Source organism: Balaenoptera ricei, chromosome 12, assembly GCF_028023285.1.
Source record: "Balaenoptera ricei isolate mBalRic1 chromosome 12, mBalRic1.hap2, whole genome shotgun sequence".
NCBI lineage: Eukaryota > Metazoa > Chordata > Mammalia > Artiodactyla > Balaenopteridae > Balaenoptera > Balaenoptera ricei.
The window spans coordinates 87,008,802-87,030,581 of NC_082650.1; the positions used below are offsets into that span (position 1 = coordinate 87,008,802).

The 21,780-nt window shown below is 40.0% G+C and overlaps 1 protein-coding gene across 2 annotated transcripts in view; it reads right to left on the reverse strand.

Annotated features, from left to right (window-relative positions):
• Positions 1–21,780, reverse strand: part of SMAP1 (small ArfGAP 1) — a 152,627-nt gene that overhangs the window by 57,490 nt on the left and 73,357 nt on the right. The window contains exons 4-6 of one of the 2 annotated variants that reach the window (XM_059941813.1): positions 15,772–15,847; positions 7,697–7,777; positions 3,401–3,481 (exon numbers count right to left, since the gene is read on the reverse strand). In XM_059941813.1, coding sequence (XP_059797796.1) covers positions 3,401–3,481; positions 7,697–7,777; positions 15,772–15,847 — 238 coding nt within the window. The remainder of the gene's footprint in view (positions 1–3,400; positions 3,482–7,696; positions 7,778–15,771; positions 15,848–21,780) is intronic. The other variant, XM_059941815.1, reaches the window with a different exon arrangement.

A 21,780-nucleotide genomic window follows, 5' to 3' on the forward strand; every position in this document is an offset into this window, starting at 1 on the left:
CATGTACAAAAGTGTTCAAAGCAGCACTATTTATAACAGCTAAAGCCTGGATATAATCCAAGTGTTTATCAACGATGGGATGCATAAAGTAAGGAACATATAAATAATGGACTACTACACAACAATTAACTGAGTAAACTATATCTATATACAACATGATTAACCCTTACAAAAACAATGTTGACTGAAAAAAGCAAAACACAAAAGAATATTTGTGGCATCATTTCATCTGTATGTTCAAAAAATAGAGAAAAACAGTATTTTCTAAGTAATATTTCTATTATTTAGAAACACACACAGAGAAGGTAAATCTATTTCTAAAATGCAAGGAAATGATTATCTCTGGGGAGAAGAGAAGTGATTTAATTGGGAGCAGCTGGGGAGGGCAGCTTCTGGGGAGCTGGCCATGTCTGTTTCCTGACTAGGTGGTAAATACATGGCTGGTCACTTCACATGTAAGTGTACACGCACAAGTGTGCATGCAAGTTGTACACCAGCCCAGCCCCTGGCAGATACCAGACAGCCAATAAAGCCAACTCTTACTTACTTATGAGAATGATATTCTGACTACTATTGCTATGATTTTCACTGCTATTACTGCTAATTTCTCCTCTAGATTATACATGCCCCCTGAAAATATCAGCTCAGAGAGAACACAAAGAAAAACGCCTCATGTGAATGAAGTAAAGCTTGTTTGTGCTATTGTTCTTTCAGTTTCCCCACTGTTACGCTTGTAAATGTACCTTCCTCCTTACATAACCTACAATATCCTGACCACGAAATTCTGACAGGAACTAAAGCTTTTCCCTCTGGGTGATTATTCCTTCAGCAAGGTTCCCACCATTGGCAACAGGAGTCCTGACCTCTGCAGGGTGAGCAAGAATAACAGATGAAGTGTGAACTGGGTTTAATTAAAACCTAAGTACCGGACTTCCGTGGTGGCGCAGTGGATAAAGAATCTGCCTGCCAATGCACGGGACATGAGTTCGACCCCTGGCCTGGGAAGATCCCACGTGCCGCGGAGCAACCGAGCCCGTGTGCTGCAACTAAGGAGCCCGCCTGCCACAACTAAGACCCGGTGCAACCAAATAAATGTATTTAAAAAAACAGAACAAAACAAAACACACAAAACCTAAGTACCGAAGGGAAATGGTGACGGAAAAGTGCTGGATTCCTCACTGTTCACACGCCCTGAACTGCTCTTCTCAAGCTCCCAATCCAGAGACTGTTCCCAGGTAACCCTGGCGGCCCCTCTCCACAGCAGGCAACAGAAAGCAAGCGTTCACACGCAAGACCGTGAAACACACACGGTCACTACATCAAATGCTCACTATATTTTGATGGTAAGTATTTTTTTAAGAGAAAAAATAAATATATGATGTTTTAAAAGTGGTTAAATTTTACATCTTGCCAAGTACAACAATAAGGCATTATATAAACTCTGATATTTCCAACTTTTGGAGACAAAAGATAAAACCTACTAGTGATTTTTAAATTCCTTTGTAGTCAAATAGGAAATTGTAAGAGATTTCACTTACAGCTTCTTACTGATGCACGCTGAAGAGAAAGTTTCCAGAGCAGAATTAAAGCTATTTAAGTAATCAGGTTATAATTACCAACTTAATCACTCCTTTTTAAAAGTTTTATAATATTTAACATCTAAATTTAATTTCGTGAAAGGTAAGAATCTAATTCAGTAAACAATCGTTAAAACAATTAGTGATATTCAAAAAAACTAACTTTAACTGAAAAGTACTTCAAAAAATATCTCAAAGAATTCCACTTAGCAAGTCTTCAGTATTTAACAAATTAATCAGAAATAAATTGCAGTTTATTAATTGTTCTGCATGACCTTGGGATCAAAACATTAACAGGAATTTTGAGATGGAAAACATCAACAAATCAATGTACATGTATTTATCCTAAACATCTGATACACACAAGAAACTGTCAGAAATACAAAGAAACCTAAGACTTATTAGTCCCCAGCTGATTGATAGGTAATCTCAGGAAACAGAGCATGAACATGGATGCACCTGCGTTAGACAAAGAAATTTATCTAACAATACAATTAAACAACAATATGAGGCAGGAAGTAATAAAATCAAATGTACGACAATGTCACCAGAATTCTGAGGAAGGGAGAGAGCCTATCTAGTTGGGGTGTCTAGAGGGGCTTGATGGACGAGGAGTGAGTAAGCCTAGATGAGAGGTGGAGAGAGGAAAGGACATCCTTGGCCAGGCAGTTCAGTGACCAGGGGGATGGCAAGTGTGCCCAGGGGGCAACAGACAAGTCTGCGCGGTATGAAGAACGGCGGGCGACTGCTAGGAGGGAGGTGAAGGAGCAGATGGTGTATGTGTTTGGTTGCTACATAAAGGACTAAGGAGCCTTGGGATACTTAGCACGTCTTAAATGCAGAAGGCATGTTCATAACTCTCTGAAGGTAGAGACTGTTCTAATAAACATGATGGGAAAAGAACCAGTAAATACTGACCTGTACACTTTAAATGGATGCACTTTGTAGTATGTAACTGATGCTTCCATAAAGTTGATTATTAAAATTTCAACAACTAAACTCAAGGATGCTCCCTTTACTGACAATTCCCTTACTGTGCTTCCATTCTTGTACGAGGAAATGCATGCAAGCCAAGCCACCATGGTTATTTAACCAAGCGCGTGACAGAAATCTAATGTTCTCTCTACCTCTAGCAGGCCTGATCGCTTCTATCCTGCTTATCACTGCAAGATAATCTTCCAGTAGACCCCTTCTGAATTAAACGCTGCCCACAGCCTTTCCTTCAAAAAAGAATCAATCTGGACCTTAAGGTCCCCTACAATTTGAGCTCAATCTACCATTCTGGTCTTATTTTTCACTACTTTCTATACACAGACATAGATCTTTCTTCAAACTGCACTAACTCACTTATTTTTCGAAAACATACTTTGTCTATTTCCAGTTTCCATGTCCTCAACGTTCTCTCCACAGGATACACTCCTGCCTCACACTTTAATCCTTCCTACCTACACTTCAAAACCCAGCTCAAGTGCTACCTTCAGCATGGAGTCTTTTCTGAAGGCCCCTGCAGGTATGTCTCCGCATCCTCTCAACTTTCGCTGAAGTCTGATTGTGCATGAAGCTAAAACCACCACTTCTTTATGTCAGGAATAATACTTGCCCTTGAGGAACTCACATGAATCTATACCCACACATATGTAGCCGATTACAAATCATACAGGACAAGCTAGACGGACACGCTTAGCACACAGTATTCATGCCACAAATACTTGTTGAAAGAATGATTATTTGCATATCATGAATATCCCAAAAGTCATTCATATATAACTATACAAATACGGTCGTAATCTTTGCAGATTAAAAAAAAGAAGAAGAAATTTTACCTTTTCAGTTGTAAGAGGTTTTGCAGGCTTTTCTGGCTCCTTTTCTCTCTTTTTCTCTTCCTTTTTTTTTTCTTTTTCTTTCTAAAACATAGCCGAAAGTTTCGATAAGTTTACTTTTTAAAAAATGTCAGCTCTTAACACATTTTTATTTTATTAGTTTGAGTCATTTGAAAAGGGTACAAATAAATATTCAATGATGACAATATCCAGTGATGCTGAGATATAAAAGTAAGCATAGCAAATTCATACTCTCATTGAGTATGTTGATAACACAAGAAAGAATAACTTTTCTAAAAAAGAAATTAATACAGAAGTGAGACAATTTAGAACTTCTTTGATATTTTAGAGTTTGTTTTAAAGAAATGAGACCTCTATTCAATAAATTCTCACTGCATCTTTACATAAGGTCAGGCTTTCTAACAGCAACCATAAAGCTGAAATTTGAATACAAAGAAAAAGCAAACTAACTGATGGAACAGAATTCTTTATCACACAGATGAAGACCAGTTACAACATGTAATCATGAGGAGAAAAGGGTAAAAACACTTTAATTTTTAAAAATAACACAAACCTTTTCAGTCTGTTACCATAGTGTTGTGACTTTTAAAAGTGGAAATACAATAATTTTCTCATGAAAAGAATGTTGGAGATAGTGCTTGGGGACCAGAGCCAGCTGACTAGTTGGCATATTTAATTCCAACCCAGTCTAGATAAACTATAATGGTATTATAATGTTCACAATTTCCAAGAAGGTTGAAATAGGATATAATAATAAAAACTTAAGGGCCATAAAGATGCCAACAAAAGGAAAACGAAGTAAAGATTAAACAAAGAGCACTCGTAAGGCATGTAGAGGGAAAAGATGCCTGGAAACCTAGAACTGGGTGATACTGCAACTGAGTGCTGACCTAGTGTCCTGGCAGCAAACATGAAAGATCAACTGGTGAACCTAGAAAAGGCAGAATAATAAACACATGAAACTTATTCAAAATGCCTAGAGGTCGCATTCGCACCTGTGCCTTTAACAGGGTGTTTGACACCACCTCTCTCAAGAGTAGAATTTTTGCTATTTGTAAATCAAGAAAGTCAACACCGGCAATTCCTAGGCCATAACGTGAGAGATATAATTAAAGGTCCTACGGGCCAGGCACTGTGATAAGAACCTTATTGTCTAACTTAAGTTTTACAGTGATGTCTGGGAAAAAAGTCATTATTGTCATTTTACAAATGGAGAAACAAAATCTCAGCAAAGTAACACACAGAGCTAATCGCAGTAGCGCCGAGGGACTGCGGGGCCCAGACTCTCGAGCGTCGGTGCTCCCTGCCGCCCAGCGGAGCGCTGCCCTCTATGCTGTTTTTCTTCCCCATGGGGACAGCTAACACTTACTGGGCCCTTCCCATGTGCCAGACACCATGTGACTTATTTAAATCCTCACAACAACCGTATGAGGTAAGCAATATCACCGCCACTGTGTAAGTGAAGAATAAACGAGACGTGCAAAGATCCCTCATATACTGCAAAATGTTTTCCAGATATTAGTCAAGCTTAGGGAGGAAGGCAATGTGATTGATCATTCTCACTACTATGCCGGGGATGAACGGTTCTGTAACTGCTCAGAGCTCTCAGTTATTTCTCAAGGAAGTCACCGTCATGAGATGGGGGAGAAGCCAGTCTTTCTAATGGCTATGATGGGTGGGCACATCTGAAATCACCAACAATAGATTAAATTACTCAGCTATGTTTAACAGAGGGAGATGCTCTTGGAATTTCAGCTGTCAAAACATGGCTGTAATCTACTGATGCCAGCAGCGGTTTTAGAACACAGGCTTTGAAGTAATGTTAAAAACGTGGGCTCTAAACGCAGATTATATAGTTTGACCTACAGATGACCCCCATCTTTAGAATCAAAAGCTGCTGAAAGATCAAAGAGTACTGTGAGAAGCTAAGTTGTTTTAAACTATTTTCTCATCAAGAATAAAACACAGTGGTGTTTGGTATTATTGTAAAACAGTAGTTCCTGAAACTTGGTTACTATATATCCAAATGATATAGTGAAATAGGAGACCTCCTGCAAAAGAAAACTGCAATAAATGTTCACGTCCTACAAGACAGAGAGAAGTACATCTTGGGTTCATTATAATCAAACTACACTTGAGTGATTTAATTAAAGATACGGTCTCTAAAATTTTTTATGCACTCTTATCTTAAAAAGTTGGGAGCATATATACTCTATCATATGTATGTATGTATTTATAAAGCACATATAGCACTATATTATACACATTATAAAACATACATAAAAATAGAAATTTTAAAAGGGTAAGAAAAAGCAAGCACGAAGAGACATTCTAGTGGACTGTCCTGTGGGGCTCCCCAGTGTCTAAATGCTATCAGGCACGATGATTAATGCTCGGTTGGATCAGACCCCTGCTTTCTAGGACCTGGTGGCAGGCACCACACAGCACAGACACGGAAACTGAGGGTTTCCACCCTCTGAACCAGGTGTCGCTGCCACCCTTCCACCTCCTAGGGCCACCTGCGCCCTCCTGAGGTGCTTCTTCCCTGGGCCTGCCTGCTGACCTCTGACCCCTGCAACACTCTGACCACTAAAGCCTGTTCACCTCCAACCATGCCCTTCCTGCTCCAAACTGTCCCCCACTGTCTCCTGGGGACCTCCCCTCGCTCTGCTAACTCTTCAGTGTGCCCAGCTTTCCACTCTCACGGCTCTCCCCAGGCTGCCGCCCCCCTCTCCCCCTTCTCTGACCCGGATCTCTCCTCTGGCCTATAGACCTGTACATCCAACCCCCGACCAGACACCCAGATGTCCCACCGTCACCTCACACTCAACCCAACCTTTAATTCCGCCCCTCCCTGTTCTCTCCCCAGTCCTGCTCCTCCTCCTCAGCTTGGATCCCTTCTCACTGGACAGCGCCGTCATCTCCAGGGGTGCTCAGGCCTGAAGCCGGGAGTCATCAAGGCTCCCGAAGCACCTCCACAGCCCACTGATCACAGACCCCACGGACGCGACCTTCTCGAGACCTCTGACAGCCGCGCTCTCCCTTTCACTCCCTCCGTCTCCACTTCAGCACCCCTCCCACCATCTATTCATGGACCAGCGCAACAGGTCCTCCAGCCTTTCCACACCCGTCAGCTCGAAGCTGACTCTCCACAGACAGTGAAGCAGAGTGCTATGACCTGAAAACCCGATCTGGACACCCCTTCCACCCCTGACACTCAGTAAAGTGCCAGGACCTTCAGGACGAAGGCCAAGCGCGCCAGCAGGCTCACAGGAAGACTCCTCTCCACTCTCTCCCCGTCCCACGCGTGTCCCGGCCACGCCTTCTCCCCGCAAATCCCCAGTCATCCTGCTCTGCCCACAGGCTTTTTCCACAAGATGCTTCCTCTGCTTGCACTGTGTCCTAGTCCTCACAACTAACGTCTATGAAGAGTGAAAGACGCATGAGAAGGACGCCTGCTGCGCTCAGAGCAGCACCGTGAGCACACGGCAATCACAGCACACGTCCCGTCGCGCTAGAAACCTCTGTAAAGTTCTCTGTTTTCCTCTGTTAGATGGAAGCTGCTCCAGGGCAGGGGGACACACCGTGTTTATCTTTGCATCCCCCATGTCAAAGCACAACATTTATCAAGGAGGAGACACAGAAACAGTGTGAGTTGAAAGGATGTCTCAAACTAACTCACTAAGGTCAGGATGACAACAGCAAAAAGATAAACGGTCAAAAAAATTAAAACCTTCAAATACTGATAGGGATGACTTTAAAAATCCATAATGGTAGTACCATGCACCCTAACCACCCCTATCCCACACACATTCCAACAATTATCACTGATGATTCTACACTCCTGCATTTTATCTATGTGATGGATACTGTTGTTTAAAAAAAGAAACCTGACATTAACTTTCTTCAAGTGCTTACAATAACAGAATCATAGAAAGAAAACATTTTTAACCAGAAACCTTCCTAATAAATCAAAGAATTCAAGAGCAACTATAGAAAAGCTCCTTTAAGTGTAAGGTGGTAATGGAAACAACAAAAAACTAATTGCTTATTAAATGTTGAGATATATCTACAGTAACAATAAATTAGTCATTCTGAGATTAAATACAGATTAAAACCCTGTGATCCTACCTGTGGCACAGAAAAGTATTCTTGTTGTATTTAACATTTTTAATACTGGAGACCATTCAAAACATAAACAACTATTACAGCATCCCAAACGATGGCACATTTACCGCCGAGCGCTATGGAATGAGACTAGCTAAAACACTACCATACCTCCAATTTGTTCCTCTCAACAGCAGCTTGTAGAGAAGGAGAGGATACCAAAGGCTGAAGAGGAGCATCAGAGGAGGAAATCTGTGGAATGCAGATGGAAAGTCAGGAGAAAAAAACAAAAAGAAGATAATCAGAATTATAGGCACAGGAAAGAAACACACACTCGTGTATTTCGGAGATACAGAAGCACTTAGAAGTATGTTAAATGAAAATAATGCATCAAGAAAAAAGTCTTGCTTTCTAAATACTTCTGTGTGGAATTTCTATAAGTAAAAGTATTTACTACAGAAGAGTGTATGATTTAAAATGGATTTCACTATGACATAAAATATAAAATGCACTCAGACAAGATCATCCCCTGCAAAGTATGTGAAAAACAATCAAGCGTCTCTGGTGGTTCTCTTTCCATCAGCGTTACTGCCGAAGTGCTCATGCTCTGAAGCGTGAAGACACACCGTTCCAAGTGGCCGGAGAGCACGAGTGAGTTCTTGTTCTTACTGACCGTAACTGCTTCAAGAATGGAAAATAACACAGAGCTGAAACAGTAAAAGTCAACTCAAGTTTTAATCAACTGTTTAACAGAAAGGAGGATGGGAGAAAAAAGAGTGGATTAATGCAGCATAACAGCTGAGCAGCAGACAGACTTATCGTGAAGCCACTCCTACACTTCCTTCTTTAAGCTCTGTGCACACAGACACCATCTCCAGGGTTGCACTGGCTGAATCACCCCAAAGCGCTATGAGACAGTTATATATGCAGCAAAGGCAATTTATACAGGGAGACAATTTCATCTAAAAGCCTTTTCACACATCTTCCTACCCAATTCCTACAGGCGTGGTTCATCACTTTAATGGAAGCGTTATCTTCCTGCCTTCTTTACTGCCAAAATATAACTGAAATACGTTTACAAAATACGTAGTAGATCTTTGGAGCCGTAAAACTGACATCTCTATATTGCCCTATCATATCAACAGTGCCTACAAGGAATCTTCAAAAATAAAAGGTGTGATTATAGAAAGGTCATTATGCAATGTCAAAATAACAGTGTGAGATGACAAGTCCTCATTCAATCTGCTTGTTACTGAGTTAGTTACAGCTTCAATTCTTGAATCACAACCCAAGCCCATAATCTTTAGGGGCGTTCTCCCTTGGCACACTGTTGGCTCTGCTAAAAGTATGCAAACTAGCCATTCAGTAACTACTGATTCAAATTACACATAGAAGAAAATATTAAAAAAGACAAACTGTGCCTTAAAGCCCAGCTTCAAAGCTGGTTTATCCCATTGGACATTTACTTGCTAGAGCTATGTAGAAAACAAGAGATTAGAAAAAGCACATAAAATCACTTAAGATAATAACCTGTATCATAAAGACCTTTTTGCCCAAATTCATGTAAAACATAAAAAATGTAAGAGAGGAATAAGGACACTTAATACGTCGAGTGTTACTAATTCAACATAATTCACTGTAAAAGTGCTTGTTCTCCTTTCCAGAGAATGATAAACTGATTTGGCCACTTTTAAAATTCAGAAGGAGCAACATAAAACTATTCAATAAATATCAGTCATTTAACAAAGCATTTTAATGCAAAAATAAAAAAGCATTAATACTACGTTCCAGCTAGAAAAAAACAGAGATGCTTGTTCAGTAGGAAACGCATCTGAAAAGTCAATGGACAAATCCACAGGTGAATGTGAACAGACTGATGTACCCATAAATCAAACTACTATCAGCCAATAAAGAAGGGATGGTCTAGGAACTCTGCTCAATGTTATGTGGCAGTCTGGATGGGAAGGGAGTCTGGGGGAGAATGGATACATGTATATGTATAGCTGAGTCGCTTTGCTGTGCACCTGAAACTATCACAACATTGTTAATCGGCTATACTCCAATACAAAATAAAAAGTTAAAAAAAAAAAAAAAAGGGATCGTCTAACAGTACACGTGAAATCAGGGGTGAATTTCAGAAACATGCTGAAAGAACCCAGACGCCAAAGAGTAAACAGGGTATGATACCATTCACATGAAGCTCCAGCAGAGACAAATACAATCTACTGTGATAAAGAGCAGATCAGCGGCTACCTGGGCCAGGGGTGGGAGGCCAGGGGCACAAGGCAACCTTCTGGAGTGAAGGAAAGGGTCTACATGCCAATCAACTGTGGTCGTGGTTACACAGAGTATTTATTTTCCAAAACTCATTGAACTATAACTTAAACTGTCTGCCTTTTATTGTATGTAAATTCTACCTCAATAACATTGATTTTTTAAAAAGTTGACGAGCAGGGTAAGCTCCATCATACGAGCAAGGAATGAAGAACTAGAGTCTACATGTCTTGCTTCGGCTGGAAGCAAGAGACACGACAGAACAGAGAGAGAGATGGGGGAGAAGCAAAAGGCAGATGGGAGGAGGAAAGAAAAAAATGCGGAGGCAAGAAAAACCAGGCGCTCATGCTTTGCTTCCAAATCTCTCAGAAGTGCTGCCCAGCACACCTGCACTAACCACCCGCAGGAACCCACCGTCCTCCAGCACCTGGAATAGCACTCCTCACGGGTCTCCGTGCCCAAGTCTTGCTCTTCTGCAAACTGTGACAGTATCAGATGCAAAGGTGATCACCACCTAGCCCTACTTAGGAGGCTAGAACAGTTCACACACATTATACAAGGCCAGAGTCTAAAGCCCTTAACTAGACCACAGGTCCTCTGCCTGTCCCCTCCTTCCCTGACCTGCGACCAGGCATCTAGCCACATGCGACTCCTCTGGTGCCGGCGCTCCAGTCTCTGCCCCAGCCTCCAGGGGTCTCTGCTCCTGCTGCTTCCTCTGCTGGAAGCACCCATGCTCCTAGCGGGTCCCACCCGTCCTGACATGGCCTCCTCCAGCAGGTGTCCCTTCATCCTCCAGTCTCCTACGACGCTTCCCTCTGGCAGACACGATCACGTGATGTCTGGTACAGAGGCGATTCCTTATCGGTATTCTTTGTTCATCTGAAGTTCTCTGAGACAGACGTTGTTTCTATTCTGTTCACCATCTCCAGCATGTGACATTCAACAGGTCTCCATAAATTTTTTTTAATTGACGAAAAGGAAACAGGAGGATGAGAGCATCTCAGAGGCACAACCAAAAGGGGGCTCCACGTCAGCAGTTCTCAGCGTCCTCTGAAAGTGCGCTGGCTTGCTCACAAACTTCTCTGAAATCTCATGTAAGTTATCTATTGGGTTGGCCAAAAGATTCGTTCAGTTTTTTCTGCAAGATGGCTCTAGTAGCACTTAGTTGTCTTTAACTTCATTCAAAACAATTTTGTTAGATTGTACTGTGACAGCTGTCACATCAGTGTGCATTTAAAAAAACTTATCAAAATTGGTGAACTTTTGCGTAACCATTTTAATATTGAAGATGGAAGAAAAAAAGCATCATTTTCGGCACATTATGCTTTATTATTTCAAGAAAGGTGAAAACGCAACTGAAACACAAAAAAAGATTTGTGCAGTGTATGGAGAAGGTGCTGTGACTGACTGAACATGTCAAAAAAGTGGTTTGTGAAATTTCATGCTGGAGATTTCTCGCTGGATGATGCTCCATGGTCGGGTAGACCAGTTGAAGTTGACAGCGATCAAATCAAGACATTAACTGAGAACAAGGAACGTTACACCACGCGGGAGACAGCCGACGTACTCAAAGTATCCAAATCAAGCGCTGAAAATCATCCGAACCAGCTTGGTTATGTTCATCACTTTGATGCTTGGGTTCCACGTAAGTTAATGGAAGAAAACCTTCTTGACCATATTTCTGCAGGCCATTCCCTACTGAAACGTAATGAAAATGTTCCGTTTTTAAAACAAATTGTGACAGGCGATGATGAAAAGTGGACACTGCGCGACAATGTGGAACGGGAGAGATCGTGGGGCAAGGGAAATGAACCACCACCAATCACACCAAAGGCTGGTCTTCACCCAGAGAAGGTGATGTTGCGTATATATGGTGGGACTGGAAGGGAGTCCTCTATTATGAGCTCCTTCCAGAAAACCAAAAGGTTAATTCCAACGGCTCCCAATGAGACCAACTGAAAACAGCACTCGATGAAAAGTGTCCAGAATTAGTCAACAGAAAACACATAATCTTCCACCAGGATAACACAGGACCACATGTTTCTTTGATGACCAGGCAAAAACTGTTACAGCTTGGCTGGGAAGTTCTGACTCATCCGCTTTATTCACCAGACATTGAACCTTCGGATTTCCATTTATTTTGGTCTTTACAAAATTCTCTTAATGGAAAAAATCAGTTCCCTTGGAAGACTGTGAAAGGCACCTGGAATAGTTCTTTGCTCAAAAAGATAAAAAGTTTTGGGAAGATGGAATTATGAAGTTGCCTGAAAAATGGCAGAAGGTAGTGGAACAAAAGGGTGAATACGTTGTTCAATAAAGTTCTTGGTGAAAATGAGAAATGTGTCTTTTATTTTTACTTAAAAACTGAAGGCACTTTTTGGCCAACCCAATACACTCATTGTCAAATTCAGATTTTATTTTGTAACTAGATGATAATTCCATTTCACTGGATTCCAGTACTTTTGCAGAGAGAGGGGACAAGACTTTGACCTTGAAAATGGCGCGGGGAATTGGCAAAGGCAGTTGTCATGTTTGACTGTCCCTCTATTCCCCACCCTTCTCTCCCCCACACCCAGCCATGAGAGAACACGCAGTGGGAACCCAGTAAAGATCTCCTTCGGGAATAGGAGCTAACGTCCTCCCTTCAATTATTCTTAAGACCAGAGGTTCTTCTCTAGGCCACCACCGAAGAAACTCCCAGAGCAATCCAAGTGTACAAACAGACCTACTGCAAAAGGAAAACTGACCTGGTAAAATAGGTTTCCAACTACCACGGTCCAGGATAAGGTGAAAAAGTATCAAGTATTCTAAAAATACCAGTATGATTATTTGAAGGTAGTAAGGCAAAATGCTCATCTGTCTTTTCAAGAAAAAAATCACATTATTTTCTTGATGATTTTTTCTTTTTACTCTCTCACCGTTTTTGACAGAATAATGTTATAATAAAAATCTGGTGCTCTAAAATGCTGAAAAATACCTTATGGATTAATTGCGAGCAATACATCACTTCAAACCCATTTTGGAAATTCTTGAATATGTTTTCCAAGTGAAGATTTTATCACAGCAGTTCTCAAATGGGCTGTCTCATGACCTTTCAATATACTGTGAAGCTTAACTCTTTCAGGAGTTGAGAAATCATTTAAAAAATATAGTTTCCAAAGTAAATTACCTTCCATGGTATGTGTTAGATACAAAAGCTGAAAATACATTTACTGAACTAAAGTCATACAAAAGAAACCATCAATTAAACTCATCAGTAGGAGAGTTAAAAGACTTTTTGACAAGCTTAACTAAGTCACCATAGCCACCAAATATGCAGAAGAAGCCTGAATTTTAATATGCTAACTTTAAAAATCATTGGATAAGTCACTAAGAAATGCAGAATTCTGGAGAAATTTCAAATAGAAGTCCTTTAATTGCCACATCAGTCACCTGGCAGCCCATAATTTAAAAAGGGCTGACTAAACTGTGGCAGTATTAATCCAACAGAACTCAAGTCAATTGTGCCAATGAGATACAGCCTCACGGTTGGGTCTGAGTGTCCCCATTTCTAAACCTCACCCCACCCCTGCGCTTGGACTCCTTTGCTCCTGCCCCCTCCTCCCGCCCCGCCGAGGTGCTCCTCCCAGTAGCTTCTATTTATTAAGCACTCATGTGCCAGGCGCTCAACAGAAATGCAGCAGGCCCTACTTTATTTAAATCCCATCAGAATACTATCAAAAGTAGATACCATGATCATCCCTATTCCACAGAAGAGGAAACTAAAATTGTAACAAAAAGAAGTGACAACAACAACAAAAGCCCAACTTGAAACTGCTATTTCAGGGTAATCTTAAATCACCACCTGATCATTCATCGTCTAAGTTTCTCATCCCCATCAGGAAGGACATTTTAAAATTTACTGCAATTCACACTGTCTTAAAATTATTGTCATTTATCTTAATGAATTATATAATCACCAGTTAACTGTAAACAGAGCTTAATGAAATTACTAGTGCTAGCTCTTTTATTATAATACAGTACAGAAACATGGTTTCCACAATTTCTAAGCTGAAATAATGGATTTAATTTTACTTTTGTTGTACTAAATACTAGCCTTTATACATATATGTGTGTATATACATATATACATACACACATATAAAACAAAAGTCAAAGTTTTCCTGTTTTTAAACTTTTATATAATACTCAATTATATGGCAACTGATTGGAATAGTAATTTCACGTGAAATTCAGACTGGAGAATTAAAACCTTTGTGTGACGCAAACTCAAGCATGTACTCAAACTGAGTTCAAGAGGTTACCTGTGAGGGATGAGAAGTGGCAAAGGAGGCAAGAAATGCGTAAGATAAACAGAAACAAGAACAAGTGAGCGCTCATTTTAAAGCTACCAACTCCCAACAACTATCAGCTGTTTTTCCAAGACAAAACTAAGCCAGTCGGGGGTAAGGATTAAACAGGGTTACCTATACACTTTGCTGGTGCAACAGATTTTCTTTTTGATGATTATAATAGCAAATGAATCACGTGAGGATGGAAGTATGTGGTGGGGGAAGGGAGGGGGTGGGGGGGAGGAAGAGGCGGGGGAGAGGGGAGAAGAGGAAGAGCGAGGGGGGAGAGGGGAACAGAGAAAAGCTGCTGCTGGAAAAGGGCAAACAATACGGCAGGGCTCAACCTCATCTGCTCGACACCTGCTGGATCTCCTGAGAACTCACCTGATCAGTGTTGCCAGCTGTGATGCACCCTACTTACGGGGAGTGAGGGGGCGGACAGACAGGACAATTTCTGTACTCAGTTTTTCAAATGTCCCCTATCACTCATTCATTAAGGAATACCAGGGAGGGCAGACTCATTCTGCATCCCCGTGGCAGGAGAATTCTAAGATGGCCACCAAAATTCCCACCCCTGGTTTACACACCCTGTATTGTAAAACGATTTCTTAAAATTTCATATGAAAATATATTACTTATGCTTTAAAGTTTGTCCTTTTTCCCCCACAATGCTGTAAGTAAACTTAATTTCATGGATGTGATAAGCATCACTCTCAATATTGTCAATTTTTACTGATCTTTCAAGAGATTTCCTCTCCTACACCCACCGTAAATGCAGCCTAAACTCTATCAAGGGTACCTTTGCTCCAAAATATACATTAATCATACTTTAAACATTGTTTTAGAAGACTTTTTTTAATGGTCAGAGACCATGTACTACAATATCCTTACTTTGTTAGTATTTGGTTGAATTTTTTAGTATATTGCTTCTCCATATGGACTGAAAAGGAAAACCAGCTTATATGCAAAATGAGAGGAAATTATTGTCTCTAAATTGCCTGACAGATGACTTAGCCACACAATTAACTGGCTTATAGCTTTATTATTAATCTAGGAATCAAAGACTTAAAAAATGACTGCAGCAATAAAGATAATTAGCCTTAAACAGCATTTAACTGGGATAGGAAAATTTAATCAGAAAAGAAAAACTTAAAAAGGATCAGTGATATAACATATTTGATCACTACAGTAAGGTCTCAACTATTACTTGATAATACTTGATAATAACCAATTAAAATGCCATGTTTTAATAAACATATCTGGACAGATCCACCAAAGCCCTTAAAAGAAGACAGATTTTCCTTTTTCGTTCATTTCCCGAATCTAGTAAAAATAATTTTCTCTCCTCCATTTTTCAATTAGTGACTTCATCTTTTTGCAAATTTCATAAAATTAACTTAATTAAATGCCATTTAAGCAGTTATTAGACTCTTACACAGAATATGATCCTTTCTGAATCTGATCCGTTCTGCTTTGTGAAAGTTCATTAACATTATGTGACAAAAACTTCCAATATCCAAATTTTTTAAGTATGCAACTAGCACATTTTTACAATAAATAAATAGAGCTGTATCACATGTTAAAAGTTCCAGATCTACTCAACAAGCATCAATTGGCAATAGAGATGAAGATTTTACTTACATTTGTAATAGCTATAGCATTTTTATCGTAGTATTTCTTCTTTTCATATTTATCTCTGATGAAAAATTCCACTGCTCTGAAAACAGATAACTTAAGGAAAAGCATGAGTTCAGTGACATGTATACTCCCCTTTATTCATTCGTCTCCACAAAGCCTAGACTTTAAATTCACTTTTCTTACTCCCCGGTCTGTATTTTACTCACACGCTATTTCTGCAACTAAATTCTGCAACCTACTTTTCTTTCTGCCAAAGAGTCTATCTCTTTCAGGAAATTTTCCCCACTCAACCTGATTCTAAAAAGAAAAATAACCACGTTTCTCAATTCCACCACGCTCCACAGCCCTCTACCCCGACGCAGCTCTAAATTCACTTATTGTTCATTTTGGATTCTCAGTGTAAGTAAAGAAACTAACGCCCATGCAGTAAACACAGCGAACCAGACACTGTGCGCTGGGCACTGTCCATAGTGTTTTTTTTTTTTTTTGGCTGTGCTGGGTCTTCGTTGCTGCGTGCGGGCTCTCTCTAGTTGCAGCAAGAGGGGGCTTCTCTTCGTTGTGGAGCACAGGTTCTAGGCGCATGGGCTTCAGTAGCTGTGGCGCACGGGCTTAGTTGCTCCGCGGCATGTAGGATCTTCCCGGACCAGGGCTCGAACCCATGTCCCCTGCATTGGCAGGCGGATTCTTAACCACTGTGCCACCAGGGAAGTCCCTGTCCATAGTTTTTTCCTTTAATCCTTCCTCAACACAGTAATGTGCATATTATAATTTCCACATCATAGATGAAGAATCAGCAACTTGGAAAGATTAAACAACTGTGATTTCAATACTTAGGTCCCTTTCACCATACATGGCTGCCTCTGATTGTATCAGAGAAGATTCTCTGTATATTAGAAGAACGGTGGCTAATTTTTTTCCTGCAAAGCTTCTAGAAACGGAGAAGTTAAGACGCTAAAACCAAGGTGAGAACTATTCAATTTTCTGAAGTTGGGGGGACCAGCCCTACCCGTTGATAGGTGAGTCATTTCTAGTGGGATCCAATAGCCCTGAGTTATCTTACAGAGGTGACTTCTCTTAGCAGTCCAACAACCATGGCTTTACCATATTCTACTAAAATGGGACTTCTTCCATCAGGGATACTTAACTTTTTAATTTTTTAGTACCATGAACCTCTTTGATAGTCAAGTAAAGCCTGTGGAGACAGTGCTTTTAAATGCATAAAATAGTATAAATTGGGCACTGACTTAATAAAAACAAATAAAAGCCTTAAAAAAAGGGACTTCCCTGGTGGCGCAGTGGTTAAGAATCCACCTGCCAATGCAGGGGACACGGGTTCAAGCCCTGCTCCGGGAAGATCCCACATGCCGCGGAGCAACTAAGCCCGTGAGCCACAACTACTGAGCCTGTGCTCTAGAGCCCGCGAGCCACAACTACTGAGCCCACGTGCCACAACTACTGAAGCCAGAGCGCCTAGAGCCCATGCTCTGCAACAAGAGAAGCACCGCAATGAGAAGCCCGTGCACTGCACACAACTGGAGAAAGCCCACGCACAGCAACAAAGACCCAACGCAGCCAAAAGATAAATAAATTAATTTTTAAAAAAAGAATGCACTCTAAAACAAAAACAACCTTAAAAAAAATAAATGCATAAAATAAAATACGCAGAATTACAAAAGAAATGAATTACACTGAAATACAATCCCTCTGTGGATACCCAGGGTAAGACATCCAGTTCAAAGAAAAGTTACCTGAAGCAGTAAAACAACACATTTTCAGTCAAAAGCTCCTTATTAGAAATTATAAAAGCTCTTTAAATTGACAGTTGAGGCCATAGGTAACAGAAAGAGTTGACAGACCACTATACAGTGGGTATTAAAAGAAAGCACTCCAAGGGGGCCAGGGAGGGCAAGTAAGACAGAAAATCTAAACGTTCAATTTATCAAGTAAGCTGAATAATTGAAAGCCGTTTTTAAAGATGGATTTTTATAAACTGAGTATGTGAAAGGTACTTTATCTCCTTTTGTCCTCGTAAACTATGAGGTAGGTGCCATTTTACAACTAAAACCAGGCACAGAAAGTTTAAGAAGTTCTCTGGGATTCTACAGTACAAGGAAGGGAGACTTGTGATGATTCGAAACCAGAATGTGTGACTTCCACTTTTTTCAGAATGTTACTGGTCATCACAAGTTCATTTGTGAATCAGTCATTTATTTCTGCTAATGATAATAAATGCTTTCAAATCTAGAGAATAAGGTCAAATGTGGAGAGTGCCTTTTATTTTCAAGGCTGCCTTGGAGACCCTTTCAAGTGAAAGGCCCCAGCGCTGTCAGAGGCTGATTATTTATTTAGATATGTGAACATTTTGGCAGCCAGTACCAAAAAATTACCAAAACACCCCAAGATTTTCATAAAATGCAAGAATGTTATTTTATTCCAACTATTTCACATGTAAATAAGCTAAATGTTAAGTTCGCACATGACTGTAAATCCATGTTCAATATTACATTATTCTATTTTTCTAACAGGAAAAAATGAAACAATCAAAAAAACAGGCCCTTTGGATGAGGTGTGTGAATGTGGTGTATTGAGCAACTTTCACTGCAGAGACAACTATTTACCACCACAACAGGGAAGAGAAAATAGAATTTACTTAGAATGATGTCATTTCCACTCTAGATGATAGGAAATATGTTTACTGTTCTTAAAAATTGTACACTATTTTTAAACAGTAATTATATTTATTTCTAGATATAAATATTACATATAATATGCATATAGTTATTTCTTAACTAAGAAAATTTTGGAAATCTAAATTCTTAAAGTATAATTTTTATGTTTAAATATCTGGGAGGTGAACAACACTGATATTTTTCCTCCTTAAAGATAGAAACAACAGTCTATTTTGGATACTGCTTAAAGAGCACTACATACTTTTTTAATATTTATTTATTTTGGCTGCACTGGGTCTCAGCTGCGGCATGCAGGATCTTCGTTGTGGCATGCGGGCTCTTAGTTGCAGCATGCGGGCTCTTAGTTGCAGCATGCAGGCTCTTAGTTGCGGCATGCACGTGGGATCTAGTTCCCAGACCAGAGATCGAACCCTGGCCCCCTGCATTGGGAGCATGGAGTCTTAGCCACTGGACCACCAGGGAAGTCCCTCAAGTGTACTACATATTAAAGCTTGGAAAGATTTTAATACTCTCACTTATGAAATGTTTATGACAAAAGAAAGATTGTTGTTTATGACCAAAAAAAATTTAGTTTTAGAAAACTAATCATTAAGATTAAAAATAAAGTATATAGGGCTTCCCTGGTGGCGCAGTGGTGGACAATCTGGCTGCCAATGCAGGGGACACGGGTTCGAGCCCTGGTCTGGGAAGATCCCACGTGCCGTGGAGCAACTAGGCCCATGAGCCACAATTACTGAGCCTGCGTGTCTGGAGCCTGTGCTCTGCAACAAGAGAGGCCGTGATGGTGAGAGGCCCGCGCACCGCGATGAAGAGTGGCCCCCGCTTGCCGCAACGGGAGAAAACCCTCGCACAGAAACGAAGACCCAACACAGCCAAAAATAAATAAATAAATAAAACTTTTTAAAAAAAGCAAGCAACATGACTTTTTAAAAATAAATAAATAAATAAAGTATATAAAATAATTTAACCACCATTGTAAAACTAAAATATTGAAAACTATGATGGTTTTATAAATACCGAATTTGAAACAGGCAAACATTTTAAGTATACAATCTTTTGGAGTGAAAAACAATACTAACATCTGATGAAATGATATGTTGTGTGAATTTTCAGAAATAACAGATATCCGTGAAATCTTAATCCGTGAAATCTTAATTTATACTTAGTGTATTTTAAATAAATAATTCAAATATAGCTGAGTCTGGTTACTGTTTATGATTAAAAAAAAAAAAAACCCTCTCAGAAATTATCTAAGCAGTAAGTAATTTTAAAAACTTATATGAGATGAAAGTTGATCTGTTTTTCAAGGACATAAAAAAATTAAAGCATCAAGACAGGACAACATACTAGGATATTCCTCATTATTAACATAAAACATTGCTTTTTAAAAAGCAAACAAAGCACACCACAAAGTGAACTTTTAAAACTCAGTGGAGTCACCTGAGAAGAACTGTGAGTCAGGGAACATGCCACATCCTTGGATGCTCTCAGGCCCTACATGGCCTCTTAGGCCAAGAATGTACCACATGGTCCTCATGCATTTTTGTAAAACGTCCCAAAAGCAAGCCAATTCTTCACTGTTAATTTACCTAAAGAAACGCTGATTTATTCCAGGGGTCAGCAAACTTTTTCTTAAAGGGCCATATAGTAAATATTTTAGGTTCTGTGGGTCAGTTGGTCTATGTTGCAACTACTCACTTCTGCATTTGTAGCTCCAAAGTAGCCAAAGAAAACTGATAAAGGGATGGGTATGGATATGTTCTAATAAAACTTTATTTACAAAAACAGGAGTTGGCTCATGGGCCTGTAGTCACTGATGCTTGAATTCTATTCCAACTCTAGTGGGCCAAGAACAGCCCAGTTGGATATACAGAGGGTCTCTGTGGCTGCAAACTGCCACTGTAGACAATGTAAGGGATTTTCGAGGGAAATTTGACAATAATTTTGCATTATATGCTGACTATAGCACTAATTCTCAAAGCAGATGGTCTCCAATGCACACCCTCATTTCCGGTACCAGTAGTGAAAATGACAATAATACTCCATATCTTACCAAGCTGTTGACAGTTTTGGGGGATAATATAGATAAAGCCCTCAGCATAGTACCTAACAAACAGTAAGCATTCAATAAATGAAGTTAGCTCTTATTTTTGTATAACTTGGTGTCAGTTTCCTCACCTTTAAAATGGCGATAACACCACGACTCACCTCGCAGGATTAAACACGCTAGCGTGTGGAAAGACCTAAGAGCGGTGGGGGGCAGAGTGACTACTGTTTAACCCTCAGCTCTTATTATCAATCACCGTGCTCTGACAGGCAGCTCTTTTAAATTAAACACAGGGCCCACAGCAGAGGAGGAAACAGAAAACTGCTGAGTCAAGGCTAAGATGGCGTGCCTATCATCAACTTTAAACAGATGAGCAAATGAGAAGCAGCAACAAAAGAACCAATAAATTTGAAGATCAGGGAATACTTCTCTTCATTTTCCAGCCTCCAGGTGCCATTTGAGACAAAAGGACTTATTATTGACAGAGATCAATAATACAACTCCTCCCCGCAAAAAAGGAATAGAACAGTAATATTTTCAGCAAATCAAGGTAAGGAATATACCAACGACAATGCAAGTTTAGGTGGCTGATTTGGGATTCAGTAAACAAACAACAAAATACCCCAGAATACACCCCACGCCTTTGATCACAAAACAGTCAGCACGGCACCATTCATTGTCCCAATCCTCAAAACTAACAGACAGCAAGCACTATAGAAGTCCAGAAAAATGTTCACATCACTATGTGTTTTATCTTTTCACATGTATTTATTTGTATTTTAAGATTTTTCCTTTCTTTAAAGATGCTACTTAAAATACAAATTAATATCTATTCCCAAGAACAAAATGTTCCAGTTCCAGACACACAACACTGATAGCAGTAAAATTTTCAAAAGCTCCACGGAGAAGCACCACTGATTAGCTCTGGTGCACACCAGAACTCATGGAACTGAGGCAATTAAAGTTTTCAGTTAAGACGAAAGATCCTAATGAAAAGCTTTAATGTAAAGCTTTATCGCTTGTCATGCACTCATACATGCCGCGTAGAATTAACCACATGCCACATGAGAAATTACACTTTCACAGCAGCTTCTGCCTAACTTTTGTAAATTGCAAAGCTTTTAAGAAGTAACAAATCTTGTTAAGAATGCAGTGAAGTCTCATATTATGTGAGTTTTACTTGCCTCTAAGGATGAGACAACTACATTTAAATCAGTAAAAGTGCAGAGATGTTAGGCTTCTCAAAGAGCACTGAGCTTTAGAATGACTGATGAA